The 26,961-nt window shown below is 37.5% G+C and overlaps 1 protein-coding gene across 2 annotated transcripts in view; it reads left to right on the top strand.

The window, feature by feature from the left end:
- ATP6V1H (ATPase H+ transporting V1 subunit H) overlaps nt 1-26,961 on the top strand; it is a 47,127-nt gene that overhangs the window by 6,857 nt on the left and 13,309 nt on the right. For both annotated transcript variants that reach the window (XM_027638677.1, XM_027638678.1), the window contains exons 3-12: nt 1,945-2,047; nt 3,480-3,569; nt 8,885-8,998; nt 11,637-11,741; nt 12,793-12,846; nt 15,455-15,552; nt 16,996-17,188; nt 20,204-20,382; nt 21,052-21,177; nt 23,433-23,534. In XM_027638677.1, coding sequence (XP_027494478.1) covers nt 1,945-2,047; nt 3,480-3,569; nt 8,885-8,998; nt 11,637-11,741; nt 12,793-12,846; nt 15,455-15,552; nt 16,996-17,188; nt 20,204-20,382; nt 21,052-21,177; nt 23,433-23,534 — 1,164 coding nt within the window. The remainder of the gene's footprint in view (nt 1-1,944; nt 2,048-3,479; nt 3,570-8,884; nt 8,999-11,636; nt 11,742-12,792; nt 12,847-15,454; nt 15,553-16,995; nt 17,189-20,203; nt 20,383-21,051; nt 21,178-23,432; nt 23,535-26,961) is intronic.

The following is a 26,961-nucleotide window of genomic DNA, read 5'->3' as shown; positions in this document are numbered from 1 at the left end:
AACAAACAGCTTATCTGGTTGGTTTTATATCAGTATGATCCATCCATCCCTGACTTGGCCAGCATTGTTTGAAGCATGAGAGGTTTTTAGTTATGGGTCGTTAAATCCAGTATTTGTGTCAGATGAATTGTCCTCATCTTTCCACAACTACTCAAATCCATCCTTAATAGACAAGAAAGGCATGTGTTTAGCAGCATGGTCATCATCAGCTAATCATATATAATTCATCTATAATTAGTTAGGTTTTTGTAGAAATCAGTCAAGGACTACCCCACCACTGGCTTTTTGAGTCTTCCATCTAGTCAATCTTAATTACCTTTCTTTGGTGCATATGAGGATGAAGCAGCTGGAATACAGGAATATCACACGTGGTACTAGGCTGTTTATATTCTTGACTTGAATAGTAAATTGGTAAAAAATGGCTCTTTGATGAGGCCATGCTCAAGACATAACCATTTAAGTTAGAGGAAAGATAAGAACACATTGCAGATCTTATTTGTTTCTGTATTTCAAGAATCCAGGTGATTTTGGAAAAAAAAAAAAAGTGGACATTTTCTGTAAGTTTACAAGGATTTTAATGTAACCTCTAGTCATGGAACTTCTGAAAAGTGACCTTGAATGTGGAAAAGATGAGTTAAAAGAGTCCATGCTACATAGCTTTGCAAAGTGGAAGAGGCATTTGATTCAGTGGAAATATTAAGAGGAGATGAGTCTTGGAAATAACTGAAACAGAGCAATGTCTAATGCTTTCATCCCCAGTGACTTTTGTATTGATGATGATGTGCACAGTTTTCTTCTTTCCTGAAGCACTCATGGTATTACCTAGTAAAGGCTGTCACCTGTTAAAGTCTCGGATATTTTTAGGACTAATTGATTTACAACTAGTTTTCTTACCTGAAGAGTACCTGATTGTACTATTTTGGCAAGTTTGTTATTTCTTATGATGTGCAAGTAGTGTGAAACTACCAGGAAAAACTGAAATGCTGTAATTAGTGACAGATAAAAATAAATTAGCAACCATGTTCTCTGTCCTCCTTACAATTCTCTTAATTGCTTGTGGCAAATTTAAAATAACAATTAATTTTGTTTTTCAACACTTATTTCAAGTGGATTAGACTGTTATTCATGTTATGTATTATCTTGGCATAATATGCAAAATATGCACTGGAACAGGTTGCCCAGAGAGGTTGTGGGTGCCCCATCCCTAGAAGTGCTCAAGGCCAGGCTGGATGGGGCCCTGAGCAACCTGATCTGATGAGTGACATCCCTGCCCGTGGCAGAGAGGTTGGAACTAGATGATCTCCAGGGTCCCTTGACAAACTCCCCCTCACGGAACCTTTCCACAGGATACAGTCTTTCAGGGATGGACAGTAACAGCATAGGTCCTGCATGGGGTCATAGGTCCTGCAAGAAAATCTGCTCTAGTGTGGGCTGTAGTTTACTTCAAGGCATACCTACAGGCTTCATCATGGGGTCTTCCATGGGCTACAGGTGGTTCTCTGCCCCACCATGGACCTCCATGGGGTGCAGAGGGACATCCTGCCTCACCGTGGTCTTCGCTATGGGTTGCAGAGGAGTCTCTCCTCTGATGCCTGGAGCACCTCCTCCCGCTCCTTGTGCACTGACCTGATCTGAGAATATATTTCTTCCACATATTCTCAGTCTTGTCTCATGGCTACTGTTGCACAGCAGTTTTTACTCCTTAAATATATTATCACAGAAATGTTACTGTTGTCACTGAGTGGCTCAGCTTTGGCTCGAGGTTGGTCTGTCATGAATGTGGCTGGAACTGGCTCTGTATGACACGGGGGCCAATTCTCCTATCTTCTCATAACAGCCACCCGTGTGGCCCCCCCCGCTACCAAAATCTTGCCACGTGAACCCAGTACAGTTATTTCAAACTTATTGTTCTTGTTACTTATGGTTTCATATTTTGTTTTTCAGAGGGCAGATGATTTCAGGGGAAGACTGTGAATTTATTCAAAGATTTGAACAGAAAAGGAGTCCAGAAGAAAAACAGGAGTTGTTGCAAACAGAAGGCAATCAAGTAACTATCCTTTCTTTTAATGGTCTCTCTTTTGTGGAGGAAGATGGAAGGAAATTTTCATAGTAACTCTTATTTTATTATTGGTTGTATACACTTAAGATGTTACAGAATAAGTATAAAGCTTGCTATCCTGATTAATTTTTTTCCCCTTGGATATAGGTTGGATGTTATTTTTAAAACCTATTAAATAATTATCAAATGTCATCTGACTTTGACTCTGTTATGAGATAAGCCAGCTCAAGTCTTTCCTCATCCCAGTTTTCTTAATCGCACACACTTGTACTTGAGTCACTTTTTTTTAAGCTTTTTTCCTTGTAGTTTATTGATGATGGCTGCTACCAGAGAGATTTCTGCTTAGTTAGCTGAGTAATTATAATTTAGTGCCAGCAATAGAATCCACTGACTGCTAAGGTGGATTCAGTTAAACACAGGTGTCTAGTGTCATTTTAAGCCTGGTAAGATACAAGATATCTGCATTGGACAGAACTGGTTCAGGACTGAATCAGCCCTTATGGAGTGAGGCAGGATGCTCAAAGACACTTTATTGACATTTGAATCAGTAGAATCTCAGCCTTGAAACCTGAGGTTCTAGCACACAATATCAGACATTAAGAGGATTGGGCGAGGCAGAGAGGTAGGTGAAGAGAAGGTTTTTTTAAGACACAAAACTTTCCAGCCTTTATTTCTACTTTAATTTTAGGTTTTTCTGTGGTTTTGTTTTTTATTTCCCCTCTAAATTGTATTGTGTTACTGTTATGTAATGGACTATAATTTGTGTAGTAGCAAACACATATATGGTGTAAATTATATGCCACTATACAATTATGATGTAGCAGTTCAGAGATCCATTTCTCTTTCAGTTTTAGGTTGCATGTAGTGAAAGGGAAAGAGGAACTAGTGTTGAAAGCATTTCGGCCTGTAATATCTGTTGCTGAAATTGTAAAATAGTTCAGGAGGCATAGCTCAGATAGGAACAAAGATTTGTCCACAAGGTATATAGTAAGTGAAGAGACAAGAGTGACCTGTCTTCCTCCCTCCCATTCATGTTGCTGAAACCTTCTTGTACTTTGTCTGATTTTGTTGCTGTTCTTTCAATTTACTTGGATCTTCTCACTACTATAGGAAAGGATGCTGAGGGAGGCTTTTCTAATCTGACCTCCAACAAAGCATCTTGATGACTTTCCCTAGCGAGTACTTATTTCATTTGAAAGCCATAAAACAATTTGTAAAGGGTAACGATCAACGTGACAGAAAATTTTCTTTGTGAGATAATGTCAAATGTATTCATCTCTTACTGCAATTAAGTAAGATGTTGGGATGCTCAGTGCTTATGTAAGACTTAACTGTGAATTAATGAGGTCCTGTTTTATATTATCAAAAGGAATGAAGACAATTGCTAATATTAATTTTAATGTTTCTCTTATTTTTCTAGTGTGCTAAAACATTTATAAACTTGATGACTCATATCTCCAAGGAACAGACTGTTCAGTACATTCTGACTATGGTTGATGATATGCTGCAAGTAGGTCAATAACCTGTATTATTTTTAAGTCTTTAAATGCATGCCTGAATGTTTCCTTAGCCTAATTTATGTCTCTTCAGGTGTTTGTCCTACTGTGTTAAAAATATTCTTTTAAATTTTCAGATCTTGTCTTCAGAGATTAAATGTTGGATCTAAAGTTGTAAGGGTAATTTAGTCTTGTGTGTGTGTGTGTATGTATATGTTCAAAATCTGGAAATAAAACATACCTGTATGCTTGTCTGTGGGTTCTCAACCTTGTTTAAGGCAGAACCAGGATGTTAAGGCTGGTATTGCATAGCAGTTTCTTTTATGTGATCTTAATTTGCAGAATTTTTTTTTAAATATTTTTTGCACTTAATGTATTGGCTTATATTGTGGTGGACTTGACAGTGTTAGGTTAATAGTTGGATTTGATGGTCTTAAAGATCTTTCCCAACCTAAATGATTCTAAGATTCTGTGACCTCAGCCTTTCCTGTTGTGTAGAAGTTCTAACTTGAAGTTGTTGAGGCTTTTCCTATGAAGGTGTTAATTTGGCCACCCTCAGCGAGAAAGTTTAGTTTCTGCAGCTTCAGGTTTCCAGCATAAGTTAGGTTAGTTATAAACCAGGAACTTTTGAATTAATGTGATATACAGCTCTTTGTAGCTATGGCATGCTGAGGCTTATGAGAGTAGGCTATTAAATTTGGTTTCAGGACTGCTGAGCTGACTGGGACAACTGAAGGGGAGGCTTTGCCCAATCCTCCTCAATCCTGCTTTTATATTTCCTTGCTCTGAAGTAGGCTAAGAGAAGTATTTGGAGTGATGATGTAACAAGATGGGGGGAGTCGTGTGAGGTTTTCTCCCGGTATTCACATGAACTATCTGTGTTTGACAGTTTCTCTTCTCCTGTTTCATGTTATATTTGATACAAGGTTACAGTGAAGTGTATCTAATGATATCGGTTTAGGTCATCACCCTAGGAGGTGAACCATATGAGTTCTGTTGCCAGCTCTGAGTATTCAGTATTTCAATAGTAAGCTGAAAAGTGTGAACCTCTCCACAGTACGTATAACATGGGGATTATGGTGTTCTTTCAGGCACTTGTCTGCACAGTAGAGCCCTAAGTGAGTGCTCTGACATCTAGGACAATAGCTAGTGGTGGTGACAGCAGTTTATTTATCTGTAGCTTTGTCACTCTGACCTCTTCCTCTTTAGATTTACTTTTTTGCAAGTGTGGCACAAACATCAAGAAGCAGAGAAGACAAAAAGGAGCCTCAGTGTCGTTTCTTGATTATTGCGCTGAGTTGAGAGTACCTTGTTTTATTTTACATTTAGCATTTGATGACAAACTTTGTCTCAGTGTGTGAGAACTCTGTTTCTTATAGCTACTTTTGTGAGGAATGAATCTCACTTTCTGTGCAAGAAATCAGTAGCCACAGAAGTAATAATTTCTCTTAACATTCTTCAGAACTTTTTGTGTTAGTACATCTTGTTTTCCTTATGCACTTTGCCATTAGCACATAGCTTATAGCTACAATACACAATAGCCCATATCATCTCTTGTGCTGTGGAATTAATATCCCAGAGGTAAAGGCTTTCACTGGCCCACTCTTGAACAGTTGCATTAGTTCTAGGTGGTTACAGGAAGTAGTTTTGAGTAATCTCTTATTTGCTGTATTGTTTCTGTCACAGACCCTGCAATTAGCTCAGTTGGTCAGAGCATGGTGCTAATAACCATGGTCATGGGTTTGATCCCTGGGTGGGCCATTCACTTAAGAGTTGGACTTGATGATCTTTGTGGGTCCCTTCCAACTCAGAATATTCTGTGATTCTGATTAGTGGTTAGATGACTTTATGACATTGCTGTGTTCAGGGTCTTACCCTGCTACAGAAGTGGCACGTGTAGAATTCTTAATGTTAAACATAATGGCTTTAAATTGTCCAGGCTTTATAGTGATACAGGAGAATAGATATATACTAATATATAATGGTGCACGTTATATATTTGCTTTTGTTTGAATTTGGATGCCTTTTTCACTTGAGAAATACTGCTTCAGTTTTTAAAAGGCTGCACTGGCTTTTGTAATGCTGTGTGTGAATGCATTATTCAGGGATGTCTTGCTGCTGGCATAGAGGGCTTGTGTGTAGGCAATCCACATGGCTTCATCCCAGGGACTCCTAATCTGCCACATCTCTGTGCAGCAAGGCTGAAACAGGGCTTCTGTTTTGTTTTGGTCATGTTCAGGTGGTAGAACATGCTGTCAGTGATGCCTTATGGACCCCTGGTTGCACGTTTTCAAGGTGTAAGATTCTTGTCAGAAGGCAGTATATTGACCAATGACTGTGAGTTTAAGGCAGGTTCTCTGCAGAGTTCATGGGCAGAAGAACCCACAGTTTCATAAAATCATAGAATGCTTTGGCTTAAAAGGGGATCTTGAAGATCATCTCGTTCCAACCCCTGTGCTGTGGGACAGGACACCTTCAACCAGACTAGGTTGCTCAGAGCCCCATCCAGCCTGTCCTTGAATACCTTCAGGGATGGGGCATCCACAACTTCCCTGGGCAACCTGTTCCAGTGCCTCACCACCCTCAGAGTAAGGAATTTTTGCCTGATATCTAATCTAAACCTTCTCTCTTTCAATTTGGTCCCATTCCCCCATGCCCTGTCACTACATGCTCTTGTAGTCTTACCTCATCTTTCCTGTAGTACATATGGAGTCTCCTGTCTTGCCTGAGTAGTCTTAATTCAGTATATTCAAAGATTTTAAGCAAGAAATTGTTCAAGGACATGGCCTGTCATGGTGCCGTTGACTCTTTGAGTAAAATTTGCCTTGAGCATGGATGTTCGCTGCAGTTTTACGAGATGAACTAATGAAATAATATTTGAAAGCTACTTTTGATAGCTGAAACTTCTAGAAACTATCACAGGTAACAGTATCCAGATTTTGTCTGTGTTGATAATGAGTGACTGTGGTTCTTCTGTTATCTTTCTATGCTTTTCTTGTGAGGTGGTAAAAATTACATCAACTGTGTTCTGAGGTCACCAAAAGCCTACCTGAATGTCTAGGATTGTTCCAGCAGTTCTACTTATGGATCTGATGATTTTTCTAAGAAAGATTTCTTTGAACTCTGGCAAATATGAAATTAATGTGGTGTTTACCTTGTAAGAATATTGCTATTCTGCTTACTTCTGAAAGTGGAGAGTGTTAGCATGCTGGAGTCCTGGAGGAAACATTTCTTTTTCTATTCATCTGATAAATTCTTGGAATAATTTCTTTAAGTTGGTGACCCCATCACACTGTACAGTCTTTTGCTTATGAAATCTTTAAGAACCTACCCTGTAGTTGGTGCAGGTAGTACCACCCAAGTGAACTTCATTATGCTTTTTCAGAAATGACAGATGTTAAATTATTCAACTGTTGATGTGAGAGCTTCAGGATTTTCTTTTTAGCAGTGTAGTCAGTAGCTGCCTAGGAAGGTGCAACACTACAAATTTCAGGGCCGGAGGCAGTTTTCCACTCCTTCCCTCCTGTCTTTAATCCTGCAGCTTAACAGCAAACCAGATGAGTCTTCTGATTGACAGTGTGTTGAAGTTATTTCAGCATTTCTACTTCCAGACCTGTTGGTCTCCTCCTTAGTTATGTTGTAAACTGAACTCATTGATCTAGTTATCTTTGATCTTTTTTTTAGCTAGACTGTGTAGCACAAGCATAGATGCAAACAGTAATTTATTGGATCGAACTGCCATTTTTCATCCAACAAGCCCTCACAGAGTGCAAGCTCTCCACCAAGGCACTGTGTTCCTGAGATCTTACTTTTTTATTTACTTCGTAGTTTGAACAACAAATTTCAAAAGCATTTCTGTGTGTTATTTGACACATTGATCACTGTAAGGGTGATAGCTGGCAGATAACTGGTGACACCTCAGCCTCCGGAGTCAGTGATCAGGACAGCAGTTTGCAGCCCATGTGCTATCATGGTTTAACCCCAGCTGGCAACTAAGTATCACACAGCCACTTGCTCACTCATCCACCAGCTGGGTGGGGAAGAGAATAAGAAGAATAAAAGTGGGAAAACTTGTGGTTGAGGTAAAGGCAGATACTTTCAATGAAGGATTGGTTGCAACTCTGATGCTTAGTAAGATGCCAGTGTTTGGATCACAGATACATTCAGGTCATCTGGTGCTTAGTGAATCTTGGATATTCCAACAAGGAGGCTTGCCTAGCTGAGTCTTGGTTTGTAGAGTTAACATTAAGGTGTAGAACTGATGGAGAAAAGCCTTTCTAGCTAGGGGACTTTGAAAATTAAAATGTTTGGATAGTGGAGACTTAGATACTGTTCTCATGCAAGTTTGCCAATACAGTGTTTCAAACAGTTTTGCCTTCCTTGATAGGAGTTGCATACTTGGTAGTAGTAGCTTGACTTCAGTGGGGAGACATCTCTTCAGAAGGAAAGCTTCTGGAAGAAGGCTGGAAAGTATATGGAAGTGTTTGAGGAAAAGCAAGAATTCAAATATTAGATTTTTTGGCAGACTGTCTATATTTTAGGCTACTAGGAAAGAGCAGAGCTTCCCTTTCTCTTTCATGTTTGTATGGCCCGTTGTCTGGCCTGCTTTAAGAACTGTAATAGCTACTTTGCATAGTGATTATTAGGTGAAATACTAAAAGACTGTGCACAGTGCCCAGGTTCAGGTACTTACGGTCACTTGTGGTTCGGTATAGAGGCCCCGGGGAACAGACTTCTGGTGGCTGTGCTCTCTCTTAGGTATGCAGGTTGCCTGAGAACTGCTGAATTAGTTGCAGCCTCATCTGGCAGAGAAGGGCTCCCTTCCCGTTGAGAGGAATAGAGAGGCAGGGCTAGTTTATGCCTCTGAAGTTTCACTTGTAGCACGTGGAGCCAAAGTGAACAACAGGCTCATGTCTAGAAGTAGCAATACATGGAAAACTTTGTATGGACTTTAATCAAACATAATTGATTGGATGAAGAGTAGTGTTCCTCTTAAAAAATGACAGTAATTGTCTTGTTTCTCATTTCTCTCATTCTACTTGCTATTTCAAATGGATATATCCATTTTTGCTTACGCAGGTGTTGAGTGCTGAGATATAACCAGAATTTCAAGGTTTGTTTCCCCTGGGCCAGATCTCTAACCATAATGTTGAAGTGCTGAAATGAACTGTATCCACAAGTAATTGCCAAACCAAAAAATTTCCATGGGCTCTTACATGCCAGGATGTGCTCTGATAACATGTGCCAACGTAACAAGGAGCAAATAACTGCATTAACTTTGAATGCTTTTACAAGTCCGTCATCTTTTCCCCTCTCCCAATTTTTGCAGGAAAATCATCAGCGTGTTTGCATCTTCTTTGATTATGCAAAACGTGGTAAAAACACTGCATGGTCTTATTTTCTGCCGATGTTGAATCGACAAGATCTCTTCACTGTGCATATGGTAAGTTTTAAATCTAAGGATGGCAGCGGAAAATGCTGGTTCTGTTTTTCTTCACAAGATTTTGGATTTTGAAGCTAAACTTCTGCCTGGCCTGGAAAGTTTTCCTCTTGCAGTCTAGATGAGTCATTCTTAATACAGGCTTCCTTTAGCCACATTTTAGAAACAAGAGTTACATTGTTTACTGACCTTTTTTTTTTTTTTTCTGGGAGGTTAGAACAGGCTTCAAAAACTCGGAAAAGCAAGGATTTTAGACTTAATTAAGTACAGGAAGACATACCTGAAAAACTGACTTTTATCAGAACTGCCAGTCAATACTCCTCATGCTGTACAAATACTAGAATTTAAGTTCTCATCCTGTGCAAGGAAAATATCTTTACCTTGATGAACCTTATTTTCTCATATGCGTGAACTACCAGTCAATTCACTGAAAGCTGTGCAAGTGTTACTCAGCAGCAGCTAAAACATTTGATATGTTATCAGCACTGTTTTGGGCACCAGTCTACACCACAGCATCGTATGGACTGCTATGAAGAAAACTAAGTTCATCCTAGTCAAACTCAGTACAATCATATGCAGTGTATGGTTTCTTCTGTGTTTTGAGCTACTGGGTGCTGCTCATGTATATGGAGTAACTTTTCTGGAATTCTTTTGTCATCAGTGGTAAGAACTGGCTATTTCATATTGGCAGGGTTTTTTTCCTTGTGGGGCAAAAATATGGCTGTATTACTGTAAATTCCCAGTGAAGACCGTAGTTTCCACCAGTGAAACTTACATTATGGCTTGAAGAGGAGAAAGCTGTGAATTGTTCTTCACTGCATATGTTTATGCTAGCATGAGATGGTAGAATCAAACCAGGGGCTCAAACTGCAAAACCATGTACCTGGCCTGCATTAGACTGTAGTGGTGCAAGGATTCCAGGCAAGTCATGCTGTTTGCCCTTAGGTGTGGCCAGTGCAACCCTGTTTGGGGCTGTGCTGCCACTTGAACAGTGAGCTGGCCTGTTCTCAAGGAAAATGTCAGGGTTGCCTTTTTTTTTTTTTTCTTCTTCTTTTCCTTTGTTTCTTTTCCTTTTTTTTAATTGAACTGATTGACTGCATGGATGTGAATCAGGTTTCTTTGTGCAGCTGAAGCAGGAGGTGGCTGGGGTTTTTCTGGTTAGTGTAGATTGTTTCTTGGTTTATTTGGTGGTAATGCTACTGAACACCCATCCTGCAAAACTGCAGTTTGAGCAAGTTCAGACAATTTTGACTTCCCAAATATGCAGGTAAAATCTGATTGTTTTGGCCTCTTGCAGTGCCATCTAGTTAGTCTCCCTGGAATGGTGGCTTTTAAATGTGTGGAATGGAAATTTTGATCTTCAGCATTTCTTTACTCAGAGATGCGTTTTTCAGATAGCGTTTCCTTTAGGTACTGCAGAGAACCTCATGTGAAGTGAATCCACTTTAAAACACTAAGTTTACTGCCTTATTATACCTTTTCATAACCCTTGTGCGTATTTTTTTAAAGCACATGAATGTTTTCTAAACCAAGTTTTAGGATTGTGTAATTTTTGTTGTTTTTATTTTATTTTCCTCCTTATTATGCATACTGGAAGACTTTTGTTGCCACATCATTGCATTTGCCTAGCCAAATAAAAATACTTACCCTCTGTCTAGGCTTAAATTCTGCTAAGTGTAAATGGTCTCTCATTTGTGGGCCAGGTAGCAGCTTTAACTCAGGAGCATGGTAGACTAGAGAGCTAATATCTTGTCTTGTAAAGCTGGAGGGATTGTACAGGGCTATTTGATTGCATTCAGAAGGGGATTTGATGTGTTTTAGTGTAGAGATTTTGTTCCAGACTGTCACTTGTAATCCTCTAGAAATCGGTGGTGGTGGTGCTGCACATGTGAATGCAGTGAAGTGGAAAGGTGCCTGGAATAGTCTCCTCACTGCATCATGGAGCTGTATGCAGGCAAATGAACCCCTACTTCAGTAGTTTATTGATTACACTGTCTTTTTATATCTAAGCTGGCTCAAATGTTTTTGCAAATAAGTTGTAGGCTATAACATAGATTTACTTCAAATATAATTTGGAGAGGCTGACATAGAAATATATTGTTGTTTCAAGTATTCTTGAGCCATAGGCACCATGAAAATTTTTAACCTTTTTACTCCTCAACTTCATTCTTAAATTCTACCTTCCCTTTGAGTTTCTTTTTTGTTCTTCTTTTTCTGGCCTTGAAACTTTTACCTTGAAGATGACTTGCTTCAGTTTAAGTACAAAAGAACTTCAATACTGTGTCCTCATTTCTGTTGCCATATACCATAGTTGCTTAAATCAAGCCTGCTCATGTGTGTTAGGCCATTAAGTGTTACTGCTGATCAATTCTGACTGTAATGGTGTCCTACAGCAGTAGCCCATTGATAGCTTCCATCCGTCTTCTGAGTTCTTCATTGGTACCTTGTGAACTTCAGCAGCTATGGGTAACAGATAACGTTGTGAAAATAAACCAGTTACTGGAAGTAGAAGCATTGAAAACAGGTAGATTTTTTTAAGGGACCGTTTTTTCCTTAGGCTTGGTTTCCAAAGCTTATAGGACTTCTCACTGAATTCTGAAATTGCTGTGTTTGAAAAATCTGTTTATTATTATTTTTTCAGGCAGCAAGAATTATTGCCAAACTGGCTGCTTGGGGAAGGGAGCTTATGGAAGGCAGTGACCTGAATTACTATTTCAACTGGATTAAAACTCAACTCAGTTCACAGGTAAAAAGCTGCTACTTCTGTTTAAACATTAGAGTGACTCTGAAAACATTTTTTAAGAATATTAGCGTATAGATGTGCAAACAAGAGGTATGGTTTTAGTTTTAGGTTTTTTTAAATGAAATTTTACTTTGTCATTTTTAAAACTAAATATCTTTTATTCAAGCATGTAGTTTTTAAACTTAGTATTTTACATTTTCTACTCTAGTCCTTGAAATTTAAATTTTAAATAAGTAAAGCTTTTTACCTTTTCTGTTAGTTAACAATAATTTTTCTTCTGGACACTGAGGAAATAGGTGATGGAGGTTTTTGTCTTGCCTCTGTTGTTTTGATTATCAGAACTTTTTGCTGGGAAGAAAAATCTCATGGCAGCAGGAATTGAATGTCAAAAGTCTTTTCCAGTTGACTGTAGTATAAAGCTTTTATTTTTAGTCTTGTCTCTTGAAATTAAATAAATTCTGGCTTTTTTGGACATCATTTTATGGTATTAACTCAGTATGAACTGCTTACTTCTGGCTTGTGCTTCAAAGATAATTCATTCTCCTTTGTGTTCATTTTTGCAGATTTTTCCTTCAAAAACCTAGTGATATATCATTCCCTAAGGTAGTGTTGTAGCAGAAGTGCATTCTGGAGAGTGGAGAAACATACAGTAGATTTAGTAATTGTGTATTTTTCATAGTTTTCTAAACTGGGTTTATTAAAAAGGAGTTTTATATTTTTTCCTTTGAAAGTAGTATCTTAAAGTTGGAATTTCCTTCAGAAAGATTCAAGACAACAGTTTTCAAATTCTAAGTTGAATATGTCTTGAGTAAATCTGCACATAAATAAAAATTAAATCTTGATATATAAGAATCAGGTCCAAGCATATTTTTCTAGACACGAAGTGATATAATACATTATGATAATGTATTGAGCAGGAAAACTATCTAATAGTTTCTAAATCTGTTCTTTTTCTATGACTAGAGAGACTGGAGAACCAGACGAAACTTGGTAACAGCTGTTCCTTAGGGGTGAAAGACAGGTCTGATTTTAAACTTTTTAATTTTTTTGCTAGAAACTACGTGGTACAGGGGGTTCTGTGGAAACAGGAGCAGTCTCTACAAGTGATGTGAGTATGTCTTTGAAATCTGTCAATTTGCTATTTTGGGCAGGTGATACCCACTCCTTGGATTAAGATGCAGATCTGTTCTGGTGTCAGTGATAAGAAGTACTTGGAATTAGAATTGTACAGCAGAGTGCCAGGTGATGGCGCCAAGAAACAAAAGTATTTTTAAACACTCATTTCACATTGAATGTTGACAGTGAAAGTATATCTTTTACAAGTTTGTTTGGAGCTGTTAAAGCTGTAGATGTATCTAGCATTCTCTTTGTTAAAACTTGAAAAAATTATGTAAAATTTAATATCTCAACAATTTTAAGTCACTGACTGGGTGGTCTTAGAGGTCTTTTCCAGCCTAAATGATTCTGTGATTCAATATTGTCTGTTTAAGACAGAGCTGTTGGACTTGTAGAAGAAACCTAAGGCAACAAAGCTTTTGGCTGTTGGGATGTTGAACTCAGAAAGGGCACATCAGATCTTAAAGCTAATGTTGCCACTTAACCATTGTAGCATGAAATTGCAAGAGTGCTTTCAAAGCTATAAGCTTCTCAGATTTGAATAGCTTGAATTCAAAGGAAAAGGGATTGTCTTTTTTGCATCAGTATTTTTTTTGATACTAAATTTCATGTAGCTATAATGGCTGCTGAGCCTGGAGACAAAGTGTGGCAGTTTAACAAATGCAATGATCATCCTAACAGGATTTGCTGTGGTGTTGTGGCAGGATGAGGCAATTTATCTTAGTTCTTGGATGTGGAGTAGAATTCAGTTTGGTCTCTTGTTCCTTTTGCAACCTGAAAGTGTTCACATCTTTTCAAAAGACTTAACCTGGAATTTGTTGTTCTTCTAAGTGTAATCATTGCTTTAAAGTTTTAACTTTATGTAGAGGAGAGCATCTTAAATTGCCATCTGTCTGCTGTTTAAAGTAGGAAAGATGAAAGACTGTTATGCATGACCATGGGTAGGGGGTGAAGATGAAGTATTTCAGTCTTTCATGTGCAGATCTTTGTGCCATACTGTTAGGTTTTGTTAGACTGACAGCCCTCTATCCCATAGCCTTAAAAGAGTAGATAGCTCTACAACATGCAACATCACTTACTGTGGAGCTCTTCTGACTTGCTTAGAAATCTGTATTCCTTGTACTGTAGCACTGCCTGGATGTGCTGTGCCACAGCAGGGTCCCAGAGCAGCAGAACTGATAGTGCAAATACGTTCTTGGCTAATTAAATTGGGCAAGTATTGTCCTAACTTCGTTAGTGTTCCAATTTCAGATCTAGCTTATACAGGATTCTGAAGCAGCTCCTGACTAATTTATTTCAGAATAAATTAGAGATGCAGTTGTAGCATTTTATAATGAGGGCCGGAATCTATTATGAAATTTCAATTATAATAGTGTTGGAAGAGAATGCTTTTATGAAAGCAAACTCCAAGTTCAGTAGTATACGGGCTGGTGATGCAGATAACTTAATATATTATTTGGAGTGGGAGAACTGTCTGTGTTTATAGCTGTTTTATTTGCATGGGATGTGAAAGTGAATGCTTACCCAGGGAAATGAGTGTTCTGTATGATGATTTGGGCCTAGAGGTTCAGACTTAGTTTTTACATAAAGGTCTTGAATCTCTCATGAGAGAGAAACAGGATGAGTTACTCTTAATTTTAAATTCTGCTTATTGTGTCTTCTCTTTTCATATGGGATCACCTGGTTTCTTTACTTCATTAAATGTTTGAAAGCTTTGACCTTATATTATGTGAATGAGCTACCACAAAACTTTCAAAACACTTAGTAAAGAGAAAGGCTTATAGGAAAAAAAGCCCCAAGCAACATTTTCGCAGCAGCATATCTTAGTGTTAGTGAAGATAATGCTGACAATTGAGTAAGAAGAGAGAAAAATATGCTATTTCTGTTGTACCTTTGGATTTTTCAGTTGCTGTAGTGGGAGGGACACTGTGTTGACCAAAACCCATTTTTGAACTGCAGCCCATCTTATATGTTACTACACAGAAAATACATGTTTTACTGATGAAAAACTGTTTAATGTGACTGTTCATGAATGAAAATAGAGTTAATTGGTGCATCTCATCATTTTTCTGATGGGAAAGATTTAGTCTTATTCTTTTCTTAGCACAACTTACACATTTTTCTGGTGGCATTGTTTTTGTCTAAATACATATCTCATTATGATAAGTATGGTACTGTGTGGCAAATGCATAGCAAAATTTACAGTTATAAGGGCACCATTGCTGTTTTGAGTTGGAGTGGGAAGAACCTAAGCTCAAGATTCCTGTGTCTACAGTGACCTCTAGCAAACTCCTTCAAGCTTTGTAACCAGTTGGCTGATTTGTTTTCCAAAGTTTGCTCAGTGGAATAACAGTTGACCCTGTGGATGAAAGGGCTCTGACAAGTATAATCAAGCAGAAGACAGCTTTCATTCATGGATACTGAAGGAAGGCATGTTCACATGTTCTAGTAATGTAAAGTGGTATCACTTGTGTAACACTTCTTTAGTATTCAGAACTCTTCTCGGTTTCTGCCAGTAAAGCCTAATTTGGAAAACTGAAGTTCAGCACTTAGTACCTAACTCTTCTTGTAAGAAATGTTGTGTTGTTCTCTTCACCCAGAGTTCTCAGTATGTACAATGTGTTGCTGGATGTCTGCAGCTGATGCTCAGGGTCAATGAATATCGCTTTGCATGGGTAGAAGCAGATGGAGTAAATTGGTGAGCATCTATTTCAATTTATATGGATATACTTGCACCTACAATAGCACATTCCCCAGTGACCTATTTTGCAATAGAACTCTTGTAATAGACAGCTGTTCTGTTTTGGGTACAAAGAGGTTTGTTTTCAAACATTAACACAGTCAAATAGACAAATGAAACTTGCAATGCTGATGCTTTAATGCTACTTTCCTCTTCAAGAACTGCTTAAATAGGTACCTGAAGGGAAAGGTACCCATTTGTCTTCAGCTGAAGGTGCACTGTTTATTATGTAATAGAACAAGGACTAATGAAATGAGTTTCTGCTAATCATCCTTGTCTTTGAGTTTGGAAGTGTTCAGTCTGAAAACATTAGTGAAAGGAGAAATTTTCTAGAGCTAAGCTCAATTTTTTGCCACACGCAACTTCAAGTAAGTCTTTCTTTTATCCAGATTCTCTTTATAAATAGCTTTGCTTGAGGCTAGGATGGTAGCACTAACCTTATTTAAAAGATGGTTGTCTATAAACAGTTTTTCTGCCATTCATGCCTCTGTTGGGGGTTGTTGCTATATGATTTGCACTTTAATGAAAAATACCCCTGTATCCTGAAATGGAGAAAAGTCAAAGTTGCCAGTGAAGTAAAATTTCAGATGAAGTTCGTATGTGTCAAGATGACACTATTGGTGCAACCTTTTTCACAAAGGAGGCTTTTTAATTAAGTATTACAGTAAGCCTGTGTTTCAACAAATTTGAATTTGTCTTAAACTTGATAGCAGTGATTTTGAACATAGATTATTTTTTAAGTTTAGGTTGAGTTAGCTATTTCATGATTGACCTGGAAATTGCTTGTTAAATTTTAAAAATTTCAACTGAGCACATCTTCTGCATGATTTCTTCTTGGAGATCTTGTGATATTATTTCTTTCTAGCAGTACTTTGTATATTTTTGTCTATGAGCCATTTTCTGAGAACTCACTGTTAAATAATGAGTACTTCAGCTCATTTCAGACACTCCTGTGGAGAGGTACAATTAAGGAAACAAGTTCATTTTGTGTAGATTTTGTTCTGTCTGTTTACTCCTTCTTAACTCTGAGGGAGTTGCTGTGTGTTTTTCTGTTTCTCCTAGAATGACAAATAATGCACTAAACATGCCAGGGGAAAAAGTGTCCTGGTGAACCTGAAGATAGATACAGTACCACATCAGTTCACATGGGAAAAGCTGCTTTATGGCTCTCAGGCTAAGGAGAAACTAACTATATCTTTAAAAGACAGCTTTCTGAACAAGCTGCTTGTACAATGATAAGTAGTGATGCAGGATACTGTGAAGTGTGCACTGTATGCTCATCCTCAGCAGCTCTTTCCAATAAGTTCCTGTTAACCATTTGTTTTAATGTTTCAGGGTGGAAATCTGCAGTCTACAGAGTCATTATTTAAAAATTAAATGTGTACTATGTCAATTTTTCAGCATCATGGGTGTCTTGAGCAACAAATGCGGTTTCCAGCTCCAGTATCAGATGATTTTCTGTGTGTGGCTGCTGGCATTTAGCCCTCAAATGTGTGAATATCTTAGACGGTATAATATTGTCCCAGTGCTGTCGGATATTCTTCAGGAATCTGTCAAAGAGAAAGTAACTAGAATCATTCTTGCAGCATTTCGGGTAAGTACCTGTTGACTGCAATGAGGCTGTGCTTCTCTCCCGAATTCCTAGGTCTGAGATGTTGCTGATGGACAGCTGTTTGGGCTGGGCCACATTAGTAAACTGGATTGAAAGCTTAATTCTCCTTTTTTTTTTTCTTTTTTTTTTTTTGTGAACTGAGTTTTGCTACAGGTAATAGACATGCTATTACAAGTAATAGATGTCTGCTATTCAATGTATTCCTAAAATAAGGTTGACTAAAAAACTAATCTGTGTTAACACAGTCACTAGTGATTTCTTTTTTTAATTCAAGATTCTTTTTTCTGTTTGTACTAGTGTAAAACAATTTAGTTACTAGTATCTGATAAATTTTGCCTTAGGAAGCTTTAATTAACAAAATACTACTTTGAAAACACACGTGTTTGTCCAACTGAGAAATTATTTTTATCTGCTAGTCCAAAAATCTCCTTTTGGTGACTGTGTCAAGACAAATGAGAATATCCATGTAAGAGTGATTAATTGGTTTACTGTGTCTACATTACCTGAAATCACTGGTCCTATTTAAGATAATTTGGAATAACTGAGTACCTAGGCTTGATGTTTTCAATGTGAGAGTACTATTTTATGTTCATGGATGCTCATATTTTATGTGCATGCTTGTCAAGTGTCTTTGTGAGTAATACAGGAATGCTATAACAACTCGAAATTCTGTTTTAAAACAGGATGATCTTGTAAACTTTTTGTTTTCCTCGGTGTTGATTGTGTTTGTTCTAATAGTAAGCAGTTTAAGCAAATTAGGATGAGGAGAGGGGAATTGTTGTTTGCTGACTGGCTGATTAGAAATAATAAGGTGTGTGAAGGTCCTTACTCTGTGTCTTAAATGGTCTTTTTATCTGAAAACATCTACCACTGAAAAATGTCTGGATAAGGCAGATTGTAAGAATATGCCATTTTTCAGGTTGAAGGAGTACAGTGGTGTGAGGACTCAGTGGGGACTTTTCTTAATATGTAGACCTCTGTTGTAGTGTTCTTTAGGATCTCAATGTCAGGATTAAGCAGGGCCATATAGCAAGATGGATTGGAAAAAAAATAAAATAAAAAAAAAGTTGTTGAGGGGGTCAGCAGTTTATATCCAGCTTCTTCCAATTTTAAAGTCATAAAAAGTAGGACAAATAGCAGCTAGCTCTTAGATTTAATGTGTTTTGCAAGAGGAGAAAAAAATGAAGCCAAGTTTGGTTTTTGTTTTTAATAAATAAAGGCTAAGAAAGAATTAAGGTGGTTCTGTTACAGGCTTTGGGGAATGTTATTTAGCTGTTTCCTTTCACCAACATTAAAGACTCGTGTTGGCATGAAAATGAGTTGTAAACTGGCAGCCAGGAAAATAATAGATGAGAAATTAGACATCAGAGTTCTGAAGCAAGATTAAAATTGGTAGAATAGACAAAATAGCCCTTTTCCCATGTGAGATGCTACAGTATCAGTTTATGGGGCATGGGGGGAAAAAAAAAGGGTGAATTGCATAAAAGACTAGGCTTGATGATTCCCCAAATCTACCTGTGCCTTACTGAAGGTGTACCATGAGTCTTGACAACTTGTATGTCTTCTCTACTACTTGATTTCTCCTAATTTGACATATTTCACCTCTTTGCAAATTGCCTCAAGTATATAACCTTAGTGTAATAATTCTTTCTATGAAGCAATAGGTATTGGGTACTTGTGTCTCTTTCAATTGCTTTCTTTACCTGTAATTTTTTTCCCCTCATTTTTCATACTTTTATTGTCTTTTATATCTGTTTCCTACCTGTAACTAATTTTGTACCTTAAGATTTTGTTTTTCATCCCTGAATGGTTTACTGATCCATTCTATTTAGTCACCTGTTCACGTTTGTAATTTGTTATCATATCCTTTCAATTTCACTATGTAAAACTTGAATATCTCACTATTGTATGAGGTGGATAATAATATTTGGAGTAGCTTTCACATCTACCTGCAGTTCTCTTAACTAGGAGTTCTTTGGAAACTTTGTCTACCTTCTCCTTGAACTTGAATTGTCTTTTAAGTAGTTAGCACTTTTATGTAATTTTACTTTACTTCCTCTGAATTACCTTTCACTTCTCTTACTGAAGTAGAAACAGGGGTGGGGTTTTTTTTTGAACGTTAAAACTAATTGTATGTGACCATTAAAAGCAGTAATATAACTTACTTTTAGTTTGCAAGTTTTAACATTGATTTACAGTGTTCTGTCTTACTAACTAATAGGATGTCTGATATCTAAGAAACCTTATATGTAATAGTTCTGTGACATGAGAGTGATGCAGTCAAATTCCTTCTATGTAGTTTCATTGCTTATTTCTGGTAGATGTTTTCTTATTTATAGGAACACATGTTTTGTTTGTTAAGGACTTCATCTTTATATGAGATTCATGTTTTCAACTTTATCAAAAAGTGCAGGTGGCCAACTCTGATTCAACAACGTAATTGGAAACTGATTAAATGGAGTAGAAATGTAATGAATAAATGACATTGGAACTTGACTGTTACATACTGTGCTTGTAATTCCAGTCTTACCAACATGCTTCTATTTGAATAAAAATGTCTATTTGGAATATTCCCAAGTTTGAAAGGAGCTGCTTTAATCCAGATGGTAACCCTTCAGTTGGAAACATGACTTCAGGTTGTTTTTTGGGGTTTTTTTTAAGCCTTTTTTGCTTTGTGCTGTTGCTGCACAGAAAGCTAAAATGATAATTCAAGATAAAATAAGGTATTTATGGCAGAGATTCTGGTATTTGGAATATAAACCTGCTCTTTTTTCTTTGAATAGTCTTTGTAGTCACCCTGATTTGATGTGGAAAATGTTAAAAAAAAAAGTGAATTAATACTTTCTAATATTGAAGAGAGAGATTATTTCAGGAAGTGGTCAGTTCTGTCACTTACTAAATTAAAAAATGCCAATAAGAATTTGTTAAAAATACCACTTTTTTTCAAGGTAGTCTTTTTTAAAAAACCCCAAAATAAATACATCTTTACTTCTCCAGAATTTGTTAGAGAAATCTACTGAGAGAGAAACTCGCCAAGAATATGCCCTTGCCATGATTCAGTGTAAGGTTTTAAAGCAGCTGGAGAATTTGGATCAGCAGAAATATGATGATGAAGACATAAGTGAAGATATCAAATTTCTACTGGACAAGCTCGGCGAGAGCGTGCAGGACCTTAGGTATGCTTTGCATTGTGAACTTTAAAAAAAAAAAGGCAATTGCACGGGCTTTGGTAAAACTTTTTTCCTTTGTAAGGCTAAATAATCTACAGAATTATGATATGTAAATACTAGTTGGTAAGGTAGAGCATACAGAGATGCTGGTTGTATATAATAGTTTTCTGTTGTAAGGGAGTAGAGGCTGAATAGAACATAAATCTTCATTTAGATGTATGATCTAGTGCTTACCTAGTTCTTGCTCTTGTGCCTACATTGAAGTGCATATTGTAGTTCATGTCAAAGGTTTAATTGGATGGAAAATGAAGACTGGGATCCTTGGCTGAGGAAGTTTAAAGCCTAAAAAACTGGCAAAATAGCTAATTAAATTCCAAAATGTCACATTCTTGTGGCTTGGATTTTTCCTTTTTTTTTTTTTTCTTTTTCTTTAGGAATAGTGTTCTGGGGTGGATAGAGAGGCATGTTTGAAAACAAATTTTTCATCTTGCCTTTCAGGCACTTCCTTATTTTACAAAATGTTGAGACGGAACTGTTCTCATGCTCTGCAGATCACCAACTTCTAAATGCGTCATAGCAATTTGTGCTCCAGCTTTGTTAGGATCAGGCTTGGGCATGCGATTCAGGCTGTTCATACAAGCTTAGCCAGTATATCATTTACATCTTGTGTCGCAGCTCCTTTGATGAATACAGTTCTGAGCTCAAGTCAGGAAGACTGGAGTGGAGTCCTGTGCACAAGTCTGAGAAGTTTTGGCGGGAGAATGCTGTAAGACTAAATGAGAAGAATTATGAACTACTCAAGTAAGTTTTCAAGTCTTGAATCACATAGTTCTGTAATATTTTTTGTGTTTAACTGAACCTGTATCTAATACAGGTTTTACATTTCAAGATGAAGTAATGTCTAGAATGAAAGCAAGTCAGAACATCATACATATTTTAGAATATGTGGTCCTTACTCATGTATGGTTAGTTTTCTTCAAAAGCAGAATTGTTTATTTGCTTTTACTGCTCAAATAGAGGGAATATCTCTGGGTTAACTTGTGTGCAGATTTGTACCATTGACTCTTTTCATGCTTTCGTTTGAAAGACAGCTATGCTAAGTGATGTAAATAAAAATGTTTTTAATATACCTTAGGGGTTGTGTGGTGATGTTGGTCCGAGTAATGAACTCCCACCTTGAATATTTTGGGGCTGAAAGTTGTGGTAGTGTTCCATGGAAAATCTGACTTGCTGCATTACATTCCGGTCTGTCCATTTTGTCTTGGGACTGTGTTTGGAGTGCATAGGTTGTTAGACAAAGCGAAGTGGAAACTCATGTTTTCTTTTGGAGTCAAGGACTGATTTGCGGACTTAGGAAATTATGTACTGAAAAGATGTCTAGGTCTTAAGTAGCTTGTAAGAGCTCTTAGTTGTTTAACTGCAGTGTCATTAACTGATACTATGTGGTGTTCTTTCAGTTCAGGGTTTGCTAATAAGTGCCAGTCTTAACAGAAATCAGGAGGTCGAGTGGAGCATATGAGATGTGGAGCATATGAGATGTTCAAAGGCCGGGCAAGAGCAAGCTGACCCTGAGCTTTATATGCATTTCAATCTGCCCTGAGACCTCACTGAAACAAGTCTGATAAGTTCCTCCCTGCAGGCATATTGCTAAATATGTCAAATTATGGAATTGAAAATTTTAGATGGTGACAACTGCAGCAGGTTGATGTTGAGGCTTAATATTTCCTGTAGTGGTCACAATGTTTTGCTGTATTAATCTCTCCTAGTTCTAGGACTGTTAGGTAAATTTTATGGTCTTGTGCTGCTATGAAGACAGTGATCTTCAATAGTTTTTTTAACACTACCCAAAAAAACCCACCAAACCACCACCACAACAACAAAACCCACAAAAAAACCCGCCCACCCTCCCCCACAATGTGATGGGGACATGTGTGCACCTCAGGACTTTTTTTTGCATCGTAAGGTGTTTGACAGACAATACTTATTTGCTTGAGGCCTCATAATTCTGTTTTCCTGATCTGTGTACTTATTAGTTTTCTAAATCTAAAATATTTATGCTACTGTTAAACTTATTTTTTTCATACCTTCCACCATTATTACCTACTTTGATGCCAGACTTGTATTTTGTTCAGCAATGTTGTATGGATCTTTAGTATCTTATGATTAGTGTTATGGTTCAAGTTTCTGCTTCTACTTCTTGTCCAAATTAAGAGGTTTTTTTCATTTAAAAAGTGCTTCATCTGTCACTTGCTGGCCTCTTGGGAGGCAGTGGCTGTAGTAATTTAATTTTAGCAGAATGTTCTTTAACCCACCTATTTCAACTTGCTACTAACTTTCTGTGATTAGAACACGTTTCTCATCTCACTAAGCATACAGTAATCTAATTTTCCAGTGATCTGTGTGTTTAACCTTTTCAATTTTTTAGTGCCTAACCTTCATAATTTGTATAATTTTTCCCCCTCCTCATTACTTGGCTAGCGGACGGTGTTACTGGTAGCTGTTTTCCACTAAAGGTGATTTAGTTACTTAATTCCAAAATGCAGACAATATTAAGAGTTGAGAAGTGATTTTTCTGTTTCCTACAGCTCTGGATTTCTGTGCATGCTAAGAAAATAACTAATCTATGGCACTGGAGTCCTAGACAAATATATAGCTTTTCTCATCTCAATCTCTGAGTTAGGACAGAAGTGCTTTTTAGTTCAATTTATCTTGAACTCAGAACTGCTGGTCTTTAAGCCAATGTATTAAAAAAGGAGAGATTTTGTAAACCTTGATTATAGGTATTTGTGGATGTGGCTCACTAAACTGACTTTTAATAATGCTGTTAATAAGGGCAGAATCTCAGTTGCTTTAAGTGCAGCTGCATGTTGAGAAAAAATTCTATTTTAGCTTTGCTGTTTGGGTGATTTGTAAAGCATTTTTATGGTTATGGGCTTTGTTATTTTAAGTTATCACTGATTTAAAAATAAAACAACAACAAAGAAAACCCAAAACAAAACAAAAAAATAAAAACCAACCCAAAACCAAGGACTTGATTGTTTCAAATCCTTTCCTAGAATCCTGACAAAACTTCTGGAGGTTTCTGATGATCCACAAGTGCTGGCTGTAGCTGCTCATGATGTGGGAGAATATGTACGACACTATCCCCGGGGAAAACGGTAAGAAAAATTATTCAAGAGACTACCTGGAGTATGTACTTTGCCTGTGGCTTGTTTTGCTTATTTATATTAAAATATTCTTCAAAGGGATTGCAGGTTATACTTGAGTTTATTTCACTGGGAAGGTGAGAAAGCACAAACTAGATTGAATTAGAAAATGCAAGCTGAATCTTTGACTTAATATATATCAGTGTCTCTTAACAGTGAGGGGAACCAGTGTTTAAAGAAGTATTGAATATGTTGTTTAGACTAAGCAGAAGACAGACACCAGAAGAAATTGGAAGAGCTACCGAGAATTTAATCAACATATAATTTTTGCCCTCTGTTATGACTATTGGACTGTAATTATTGGACTTACAGTAGGGGTGGACTATTCCAACGATGATTAAGACTGTTTTGTGACGTAAGACTACTGAGATTTTTTTTTTTACAAACAATTGCTAATGTAATTTCAGTGATGTTAGCACATCTTCTAATTGTCACTCTTCTAATTTAGCGTGTTTTCTTTTAACTACACAAATACACATTTCAGTGAAAATGTTTATTGTAAACCTGAATTTCTACAGAAATACTATTTTGTTTAGTTTTAAAAACCTGTGATGTATAATGGCCCCTCTCAGGTAGAGACCACTGAAGCAGAAGGGAACCTTTGGTTTTTGCAGGAATCTGTCTCATCAGTCACACAGAAGGACAGGTGACTTAATTCTTGTAGCAAAGAAGTGATCTGTTTCTGATTTCTGCCTTGTGTTTAATGGGTGTCTTGTTTAACCCCAGCTGGCAACTTGGGCCCATACAGCCACTTGCTCACTTCCCACAGCAGGATCGGGGAGAGAAACAGAAGAGTAGAAGTGAGAAAACTTGTGGGTTGAGATAAAGACAATTTAATAGGTAGAGGAAAACAAAGATTTAATTCACTGCTTCCCATGGGCCAGCATGTGTTCAGCCATCATGAGGAAAGCTAGGCTCTATCAAGCATAATGGGTATTTGGAAAGGCAAACAGCATCGCTTTGAATGCTCCCCCCCTTCCTCCTCCTTCCCCCAGCTTTATGTGCTGAGTGTGATGCCATATGGTATGGAATATCCCGTTGGTAGGGATATTGAGCACAGTAGGGAAGATGAGAAGGGCCTTCTAGCCTTGCTGGGAATTTCATGAACGTTTCTTGGGCAGACTACTTGACAGGAGTAGAATCACGGACAACAGACTAAAACTTCATGCCATATGTATACTAGAAAGATTTGTTCGCTCTAGAAAGACTCACAGCTCTTGTAATCTTGTAAGCAACTTCAACTGAAGATATTTTTAGATTATTGGAAGAAATTAAATGTTTTCTAGGTCCACTAAGAAAGGTCAGAGGTGTTCATTGTGAACCACTTGTACTGAGCAGTGCTGTGTATTTGTTAATTAGCTCTTGTGCCTTCCAATAGAGATGGAGATGGACAACTCCATCCATACATCCATACCAGATGGGCAACTGGTATTTGGAGAAGAGGCAAGATATCCTCTAATAACATGGAAAGTAATAGTATTGCCTGCAAGTGGCAAAGCTGAAGGACTATTACTGGTTGCTCTTGCTTTGAGTGACTCTTTGAAACCATTTTGTTATGCATTTGCCATAATCTTTAAAAGAACTTGCATGCATCTACCTGAATGTGCCATAACATTTGGGCTAGTATGGCCGTGCAGTTGCTGGACCAAAGCTATGAAGTCAGAAGAGTGGATAAACAGGACTTGTGTCTCTCTGTCTGTAGCTGGAAAAGTGTATTGCTGTTGGGACCACAGCTCCGCTCAACTCCCAGGCTGTTAAACCTATTCAGAAGTGCGTTGACCTTCAAAGGAGTGGTCATCAGCAAATAAGAAGTGCTAGATACTGTTCTAACCCACATTGACATCTCAAATTCTAATACTTTAGCTGCTTTCTGCTTACAGACTTGGCTTATTTAGCTTTCTGTTCCAATGAACAAACTAAAATGCCTCAATCTCTTTCTTTTAAAGAATTTTGTTTGTAATCTGGCATATTCTTACCAAGTATGACTTCAGCAATTTTGAAACTAACTAAAAGCTTAAAATACCTTATGTATCAGTTCCAGCATAATAGTCCATTTCTTACCATGATGTTTTTTGATATATAGTCATTTACTGTTCCCACGCTTGAATGGTATTTCACACTCCCATTGCATGACTCACTTTGAAAGTGGATACTGTTCCTTGGTTTAGAAGAGTAGAAGAATTCAGATGTCTTATACTTTTGTTTCCTTTAAGTGTTTATTCTTAACTGGATCGTCCTATAGCCTTTGAAGGTTGCAGAGAAGAATTGGAACCTAAAACTTCTTGACTTTACCTGTTGCACACAGTAGAGACCTTGAGTTACAGTTCTGACTAACCTTTCCCTTTGTCTGACAGAAGAAAATATTTGTTAAACTAAACACTTATGTTTTTGCTTGGTTGTTCTCCAGTGCTGTCATCTTAAATAATCTTAAATTGCCTTTAAAATTACACATTGTGGACCAAGTTGTCAAGACAATAGCGCTGTGGGCTTCTAATGAGGCTCACCAAGATGCGTTTTCTGACAATGTAACAGCAGAAATAAAGTATGGCACTGGTGTTTCCTGTCACTGAAAATAAATGCAGGCTTCCAGCACAGCTTCTATGTGGCCCAAGGGTTATTGCTATGTGCTGTCAGCACTTTCAATCTCTTGAATGCCATGAACATGGTCTGTGTGTTTTACATGTACAAGAGATGGACAACTAGAATCATTCCCTTCCTTAGCTCACAGTTCAGAAACAACTCGCTTTCCCTTTTTCACCTTGATCTGCTTTTAGATATGTAGTGTGGATTTTATATTTTTTTTCTGCTATAGCAGTCTAACTTGTTCTCATTTGTCTTTACCTTCCATTTCCTCTTTCTCTGTTTAAATGGGTCATGTTAAAATCTGGATCAGCATCCAGACACTTTTTTTGAAATGCCACTGTTTTGGCTTAGTGCCCTGGTATTACAGGAAACATTCCCTGCAGAAGATGGTGCACATACGGTAACTGTTCCTCTGGGCTCTGTTTACTGCTGTAAAGTAAGCAGGAGTTGAGGGGAGGGGAAACAGAATTAAATGTAGTGTTTTGGGAATGTTTGGAACTTGAAGGAACAGGATTCACGTGAATGTTCCTCACAGTTTAGACCTTTGGGTCAAAAACTGATGTCTGGGAAGAGATTTGTACCAGTAAGCGGCATTATGCAAGTATGATAATGCTGTTCTTCAACTCTTCATATTGTCAGCCATAATTTCAGTGATGTATTGTCATCTGAAAGAGCCTATTAGCATTTGTGATTATAGGCTTTTAACTTTTCATTTTGGTTCTTGCACTCTCCTAGCATAAGGAAGCTTTTGAGTTTAATGCCTTTTTTAAATCCTTTCAGTTCCTGAAAATCCAGT

This window comes from Corapipo altera, unplaced genomic scaffold (assembly GCF_003945725.1).
Source record: "Corapipo altera isolate COAL_440 unplaced genomic scaffold, ASM394572v1 49, whole genome shotgun sequence".
Classification (NCBI taxonomy): Eukaryota; Metazoa; Chordata; class Aves; order Passeriformes; family Pipridae; genus Corapipo; species Corapipo altera.
The sequence above is the reverse complement of the archived record's forward strand: the minus strand, read 5'-3'. Positions and strand labels throughout refer to the sequence as shown.